We start from the raw sequence: 8,858 nt of genomic DNA, 5'->3' as shown, positions 1-8,858 counted from the left end.
TTGTTAATCTATCTTTGTAAATGTTGTCTTAACTATAAACTAATACTAAACATGTAAATGAATTCTTATCTATCTTATCTCGTAACTCTCTTTGATTACTTCTACAGCTGATTAGTCTGCGGAATAAATAGACATAATGGTCTATACCTATTTAAGGATAAGAATTCAGGAAATTACTATATAAAGTAATTTCCTCCAAATATTATCTATCTTTTAGATAATATTAATTAACAACCTTTTAGTGTTAATTTCATGTAACGATACACCCCGTTACATACGTCGTAATGCGGCCACGCTCTACTTAGACACACACCCTAGTAAGGCGAGGAAGCTGCTAGACCGGCTCCAGGCGTTTCGCTGGAAAGATTGGAAGATATTTAAAGGCGTGTACGATCCTACCTATTCCGTGAAATTGCTGGACGGCGTGAGTTTAACGATCGGAAATCACACAATATGCAATGGTCTCCGATAGAAAGAAATACAACCGCTTTTTAAGGGCGCACCTCAACAGGCTGCAAAAAATAAGTTACAACCTCGAACAACCTCGACTATTGATGGCTTGATTATCTATAAGTCTTTCGTCCCAACAATATCAAAGTTCATTATTGAACAATCAGCGTTTGACTTTAGAATACGAAATTCAAGTGAATGGTCGGACACACACGATAAGTAAAATTCCACCAGCCATAGCCACTCAGAATCATGTAACGCTAAATAATTGGACCAAGTCTAGCAGTAGATTAACGCTTACCAATTATGATCGAAGGTATTCAATGCCAACCTTCACTAGACGCAAAGATTAGTGTGTGATAAGTACATGTTTGAAGCGAAGCTGTGTATGAGGGTCAAGAACACAAACTAGTCGCTTCGAGAACCAAGCGAGCAATCTGCCCATGGTTTGGCCTCAAAGTACTATAGCCGCATTGTGATTTATCATAACCCAATTTGGCCAAACTAATGGAGCTTAAGTAAGCCTTAGCGATCAAATTTATCTCTCGGGGGCACGCAGCAGCGAATATAGCGACAATAATCGCACAAATACGTATCGAGCCAATGGAGCTCGGCAGCTCATCACAGCACAATGGTGCTTAAGGACATAAGTGTACCGAACCCACGAGACTCGAATAGTAGCACTGCAATACGACTAAACTGATTAAACCTAAGATATACTTTTGATGGCACTTTTTATAAATATTGCTAAGAGCTTACCAGCTCACATACACTTGGTCACTTCGTAAGTGCTCGATGTACTTCTGTACATCAGTCACACCACATTTGGCGGGCAAGTACAATCTCAGGCGGGCAAGTACAATTTCAAGATATCAGGCAGTCACGATTTAAGCGTCGATTTACGACATAATTATTGCGGACGAGATCATTCATGAACCAGACATGTAGTTTAATTCCTAATCTATCGTCTAGGGCACAAGTGTCATATACACTGCACCCAGTCTTTTCGAAGCTACCCACCCGTCGTAGTCTCGCTCCACAAGCCAGTTGTGTCTCCCGCTCTTCGGTCCCGTCTTTACGCTTTTCGTAAAACTCGTCTGTACGTCTACAGCCGCGTTTCTTCACCTCCGTCATTTCGCGCCGCCTGCTTCTCTCGCCATGCCTACTGGACAACACCTCCGTCCACCAGCCGGCGACTCTTTTGTCTGGCATTGGTCTGTAAAGCAAAGGTTTGAAGCCGGTGACTCTTATGCATGGCATCGGTCTGTAAAGCAAAAATTTGAAGATTTTCTTTGCATCTCATTCCCAGATTCATCGTCATTGGCGACCAAATGTATCGTGACGAAGTTGGCCATTCATAAATAATGGCAGCACCACAGGTTGCAAGAAGTAATATATGTGAAAGACTATTGTTTTCTTGTTCTTGAGCACTAATTATATCGTCTTCGCCCTTTAAGTCTACCGGCCATTGGTACCAGCACGCTATGCGGCCATTGCAAAAGTTAATACGTTCCAGGACATATCCAGTGAGTTTCATTTGCAACCTTGAGCACCCAGATAACACAAACTGATTATTATTCATGTCAGACATTTTTCTAATTCTGTTGTTACATTCTTGATGCGCGTCTTACATTTGCCGCACTTCGATCATTTATGCGGTCACGCGAATTGGTTTTTACTAAAGTTGCGTATCTGGGCCGTATGTGGTGCGGTACTTCACATGCATGGGTTTCTTGTTCATGTGAGTATATTACTTAGTACCGTCATTTACTGTCAGATACGACCGCACGCCATGTGAAGTAGCGAGGCTTGTGTAAATTTTTGATATGGCGGTAATATCACTTCATGAGCTACTTGTACTGTGATTTCTATTTCCTGCTCACTATGCGACAGCTGAATGGGCAGACGACTCTGCGAGCGAATCACACTTGGTACTGTAACAGAAATCGTTTCACTTGTATCGCTTCAATACGAGCTAGCCTACACTGATGACAGTGAACAAGTTACCTCTAATAACCTCACGTAAACAACGTGCAAAGAGAAAGATGATAAGTTGCTAAGCGTGGCTTAACAGCAAGAGGAAAGACTGAATTACTGAGCGAAGCATAGTAACAAAGAGGCAAATACTGAGAAGCACTTATCGTAAGAGAAAAGTAAAAAACTGTTGTTAATATTAAGTTGTACATTCTTGTAGCAACTGTAATAAGGTACACGGTACATACATTTACTTTATGCGTAAATACCCTTTTATCCTATTCTAAAATAGATAATTACTAAAATTATATTTATTATGGGTAACAAATGTGGTCGCCGCCAAACATAAATAGGCGGCCGAAATCTATTCTAAATTAGCTAGGGCCGACTTTAAATTAAATAATTAAATAAAGTGCAGTTCTCCTTCTCATATTAAAGCGTCTAGTGCCTTCCTAAGGCTTGCGCATTGATCTGTGAGAGATAGAATTCTTTCTAAAGTATATAATCTCGGGCACTAGTTGCCACTTGGTTCTACGAACCCTGAATCCCTTGAACTAGAACGCATTAAGCTTTGATAGCTTGAACGATTCCCTGAGTTGTTAAACCTTTAGTTCTGTAGAACTTAAAGACTCTTTGAGTGTATAAGTCTTCCTCTGAATTAAAAAGCGAGGTCGCTCCGCTACACTTGGTAACACTCGTAGTCAATCTACACCTGAGTCTTAAGAAGACTGAGCCCAACTGAAGTAGAAGAGTTTTTCCAGGACTTTCGGAGACGCAACGCGCAGCATATGACAAGCACAAAACTTTGTCTGGGCTTGAGCATATAGAGTTTATTATGTCCCAGGGGCCAGAGGTCCTGCATGCAAGGCTTGAAGCCTTCATGCGATATGAAACCTCCCTGATCGGCCAGGTACAAGATCACTTAGCGGTATCTATGCCAACCCGGTACATCTCTGTACCTGATTCAGAGCCGAAGGCTCGTCCTCAAGCTGTCAATGTGAAGACATTTGATGGTTAAGAAAGGGAAAATCTCCCTTTTTGGATTTAGTAGATGGAGATGACCATTCATTGCGCCTTGTTCTTAACAGAACGGCAAAAGGTGGCTATGGCCATTTTCAAACTAGGAGGTAGATCGATGGAGTGGGCACTATCGTGCAGTACGTCCATAAACGACGCTTTTCTCTCATGAGATTCGCTGAAACAGCAAATGACCAGCATGTTTGCACCGCCTGGTCAGGCTTTTCGCATGCGAGCACGGCTCCTAGCGACTCAACAGGGTAAACAAACCCTAGGGGACAATTTCCAGAAGTTGAGAACTCTCGTCGCATCAATGCAAGAAGACCCGGTGCAAGAAGCAATTGTTGTAACAATCTCTATGAGGGTCTCAATGAGGGCGTTGCCCGGACGGAGATATTCCGATCTCATCCTGCTACTTTCGAAGAGGCAGTTGCCATAGCGCTGCGCGCTGAGTTTGACTTTAAGTCTGCTCGTGTAAGCACGCCTGTTTACCGAACAATCTCTTCGAGCACATGGGTACCGTCTAATAGACCGGAACCCATGAATATAAGTATCGTTGAGGAAGGAGAAGAGGCCTTTCAAGCTGTGGAATAGTATAAAAACATCCATAGATGTTATGTGTGCGGAAGAACGAGACATTCACGTCCGGCCTGTCCCCTACGAAATACGCATAAAGCTCGAACGAGCACCAATTCCGACCAATACCAGAAATATGGTACGGTGCGGGAAGACGTCGATACCCAGTAGGTGCGGAGCGCTTCTGGGAAAGACTCAGGCTCTTTTAAACCTCTACGAGGTGAGAGTGAAGAGGACCTAGCCCCAATTAGCTCGGTGCGTAATGGCACGGGGTGTGAGTAAATGCCTGGCTTGCTAGTTGCTCAAGCGACTGTGAAGGGCTTTGATAGGCCATGGTCAACTTTAATTGACTCAGGAGCATCTTGCAATGATGCTCGACGTCTTTCCTTTGAAGGAAGTCAACAATACGATGAGGCGTTTAAACCGCATGAAAATGATATAATCACGGTTTGCATAGCCACTGGGACTCGCGTCACTGTTTCCTAGGTTCCATTGAACTTAAGTATAAAGTTTCTGGACTTTGATATTATGGAACGCTGTCTTGTCCTTGATTTGAATTCGAGATACGATCTTATCCGTGGAATGGCCTGGCTTAAAAGCCATGAGCCATGGATCGGTTGGAGGTCTAAGACCTTAGGCTCCACGCGCAATGTTCCTAGCCAAGTTTTGGAGAGTCATGAACCCATCTTTGCTAGGCATCATCATTGACTGAGTCTGTCAGTACTTTAGACATTGGATTGTCTGAGTTAATAAATGTTGAAAACATTAATTCTGAGCCCGACTCAAAAGAAAGGAGGGAACGACACATACTCCGTCGAGTGACACTCGTTGTAATAACGATTAACTGAATGCTGAAAGCATTGTTGGCCTAAGGCCCGAGTCATCAAGGGTGTAATATCCCTGAGATACGTGGAGTGGCACGTTAAAGACCACCGAGTGTGGTCGGCCGAGGTGGCACCATACTGAGTGTCCATAGTGACACTATTGGCGGTTCGCGAGGGCGTTTTGGGTCAAACCCCTATAATGCACGTGAAGCGACACGTAAACGTTCGCTGGATAAGGAATTTGAGTTACCTAACTCCTTGTCGGATGTCAAATTAGACACCATGTCTTGTATAGAACCAATGCAGGCTGGAAAGCTCGGGGACGTGAATGTCCCGGCCTCTAAGAGGCGTATTGTCTCCATTCCAAGACAGGAGAGACACGAAGCGTGTATACCCTGACGCAGTGATACGAGTGGGCAATTACACACGCTTGTAAATGGTGTAACCGGTAAGACTGAGGGGGAAGTTAGCCTTGCGGCAATCCCTTCGTTACATGTCCTTTAAGAGCTAGACGAAGTGTCTTTTGATGAGTGCGGCCGAGCCTTAAAGGCTAACGACTCATCTGAGATGGTGGTGATTCGACCAACGATTGAGTTTACCTCATCGTCACTTCTATACGAAGCTGTCCTGGATGGCAGAATAGCTTCGTCCAGAAGTGACGATGAGGTAAACTTAGTGTGCGAAGTGGGTCATCGATCCTAAAATATTTTACGAATCCATTTTATTCCTTGATAACGAGTTTCAAGATGTGGTATGATGTACCAATCCACCATGTGTTTTACCCCCGGATAGAGGTGTCCGTCATGAAATTGACTCGGTTTCTGGAACCAAATACTGTGTCACACGACTGTGGCCTTTACCAAAGGAATAGTGTAACGTCATTGACGATTTCTTCCGTGCTATACACGAGGCTAACATGGTACGAGAGAGCAGTTTCCCCATTCGACACCGCCATTTCGTGTCAAAAAGCCAAATGGTTAATGGCGTATTGTACATGCTTAAATTAAGTATAATGCTGGAACCATACCAGCACAAACTCACATTCCTAGAAAGGATTGTCTTTAGAACAATATGGTGGGGTGTAAAATGTACAGTGCACTTGACTTTGTCGATGATTATTACCAATCACTCATGCGAACTAACAATATCCCGCTTACAGCGGTTAGCACCCCAAGCGGAATGCTATGGGAGTGGTTGGTTATGTCACAAGGGCTTTACAACGCCTCAGCAACATTTGATCGTCTCGTGCCGCAACTGTTCCGCCCTCATCGAGGTAATGCACAGCACCGAAGTCCCACGGGCTTGATCTCGTAAACGCGTCAGATGCTGACTTCGCGTCATTACCTTTGGTGAAAGGTATCGCTTATGAAGAGCGTCGCGAGCAGCGATCTCTCCGGCATCCTCGCCGGGTCACCAGAGGTCCAGATGGCCAAACATTGACCCGCGATCTCTTTGAGACGCTCTTCCGCACTAAGCGGAGTGAGCTTTAGCTATTGCTATCTCGGCAGCTTGACGACAAGCTTGTTCCTCTATGAGGATTGCCGTCTCTTGCTCTTCATCGAGCGATTCGTAATGATGTTGGACTCAGTGTCCTGTGTCCGGCTCAATGCGCACCGCGTTCTGGGGATGGATTCGGGGCCCGCCGATGCACATCCGGAGAAGAAGGCGTGTAAGAGCGACGCTCTTGTTCCTCATCCTCTGATGAAGAGTGACTTTCAAACCCCACTATTCCCTCATCGTCGAGGAACGTGCTAAGAGTATTTTGCCCGCGCTTGATTGTCATGGGATTACGGAAAGAAAAGCACAACCGAGCGGTTAGCTGTTTTGGTTAAAACCTCAAAGAGGATATGAAGCGAATGTGTCACTCCGTGTCAACAGTCTGATGGGAAGGTGTAATGGGGCACACATCGGTTAGAGAAATGTTGTTGTGGTACATTTACTTTATGAGAAATAACCCTTTTATCCTAATCTTAAAAAGTTAGTTACTTCAATCCCGTTTATTATGGGTAACAAATGTAACCTGGCGCCGAAATCTATTTTTAAATTAGCGTGAGTAAGGTTTTAAATTAAATAATTAAATAAAGTGCAGTTATCCTTTTGATATGAAATCGTTAAGTGCGTTCCTAAGGCTTGTGCACTGCTCTGTACCAGATGGAAGCCTTTCAAAGGTATATACTCTTAAGCACTAGTTGCCACTTGGTTCTACGAACCCCTGAATCCCTTGAACTAGAATTCATTAAGCTTTGATAGCTTGTACGACTCCCTGAGTTGTTAAACCCATTAGTTCTATAGAACTGAGAGACTCTCTGTGTAACGGGGTGTATCGTTACATGAAATTAACACTTAAAGGTTGATAATTAATATATTATCTAAAAGGTAGATAATATTTGGAGAATATTACTTTAGATAGTAATGTTCAGAAATCTTATCCATAAATAGGTATATACCATTATATCTATTTATATCGCAGACTAATCAGCTGTAGACATAAACAAAAGAGAGATAGACAGATAAGATAAGAATTCAGTTGCATGTTTAGTATTAGTTTATAATTAAGTTAGAGTTAACAGATAGAAAGAAGAGATACTTAATTAAATTAATACAGTTTTCATTTAACCCTCTTTAAGTTAGTTGTCTTAAAGAGAAGTCTTCCTCTGCACGTAGTGCAAAGTGGACTTGTGCTGAAGCAGTACAAGTCAAACTGCCCCGTTACACCTGGTAGCACTTTGTAGTCCGTCCAAGGACCACATTTCCTTCATCTAACATGGACAGGTTAGATGATAGTGGGAATACGCATCACGTTTCTCATGAAAGCTACTCATTTCTAAGTGACATAGAAGGGAGTGCGGTCGAACGAATGTGTTCGACCGTAGGAAACAATGCCATCTTGGACATGCTGTCCGGTTTGGACAGAGATGCCCTCCATTCAGACATCGCCAAGTTCATACAACATGAACTTGACGAGATGAAGGAGAAGGTAGCCTTGCTGAATCAGCAAGGCTCTCAAGAGGCAGAACTGTTGAGGTTACAACAGGTACAGACCCCTGTACCTGGGATGACGCACACGCGTCGTCCCGAAACCTTAAAGATTGATATCTCTAAGTATAGGGAGTCGAAGACGACTTCCTCTTAAGATGGTTTGTCGAGTTAGACGATGCCATAAAGGCACGTCACATCATCGACGAGCACATGCAAGTCGCATTCGCTCAATCAAATTTTGCAGGTCGTGCGAAAACTTGGGCATTGGGCCTTAAGTGGCGCGACCATACGTCTTTGGGTCGCTAGAGGCTTTTAAAGCCCGGCTGAAACAGACGTTTGAACCGCCTAGGGCTGAGTTCAGAGCTCGTTCAGAGCTTCTGAAACTCAAGCAAGGCAAGCGTGATGTTCACGCATATGCCCAGCACATACGGCTCTTAGCGAGTTGTATTACAAATAACCCAGTCCATGAACACACGTTAATTACGGTGTTCATGCAAGGTCTTACGGATGGCCCCGTAAAGACCCACCTGTTCCGCTTGGAACTCGATACGCTTGAAGAAGCAGTATCCGTTGCGGAACATGAGGACTTTAGCTTGAGACAGGCTCAAGCTAGTTCGTAATCGTATCGTCCTCCAAGACGACACGAGTTAGGAGGTCCAGAACCCATGGGCCTCTCTTACGTCGAAAGCGGGATACCTCGCTTTTCGAGCAATAAGCGATTGCAGAAAGACATCGCTGCCAAAATTAGGACACTACGCTCATTAGTGTAGTGCCCCACGCCCAGCACCGAAAGGTACTGAACGTAATTTGGATCGTATGCAAAAAAAGGCAACGGTCGCGAGTCCGACGTTGTTGCGAAGTCGCAACAGCGAGGCGGACCGCCAAAAAATAGTCGGGGTCACTAGGGGCGCAACGCCCTACTGATCCAGCAACCTCGAGAGAATTCGCAAATCTCTTGACTAAAGTTGCTCCAGACACACAATCATTATGTGTCTATGCACCTGGTGATGAGGTATCCCTCATCACCTTGAAGTTAAA

General features: G+C 44.2%; 1 protein-coding gene across 1 annotated transcript; it reads right to left on the bottom strand.

The window, feature by feature from the left end:
• Nucleotides 1-1,612: 1,612 nt before the first annotated feature.
• On the bottom strand, nt 1,613-2,041 carry CCR75_001267 (uncharacterized protein; the record flags this gene model as incomplete). Its single annotated transcript, XM_067959371.1, has 1 exon — nt 1,613-2,041. The coding sequence occupies one exon, from the start codon at nt 2,039-2,041 to the stop codon at nt 1,613-1,615; it is 429 nt and encodes a 142-aa protein (XP_067821970.1).
• Between the last annotated feature and the right edge of the window lie 6,817 nt (nt 2,042-8,858).

This window comes from Bremia lactucae, linkage group LG2 (genome assembly GCF_004359215.1).
Source record: "Bremia lactucae strain SF5 linkage group LG2, whole genome shotgun sequence".
NCBI lineage: Eukaryota > Oomycota > Peronosporomycetes > Peronosporales > Peronosporaceae > Bremia > Bremia lactucae.
Note: the sequence above shows the minus strand (reverse complement) of the source record. Positions and strands in the feature narration are given on the sequence as shown.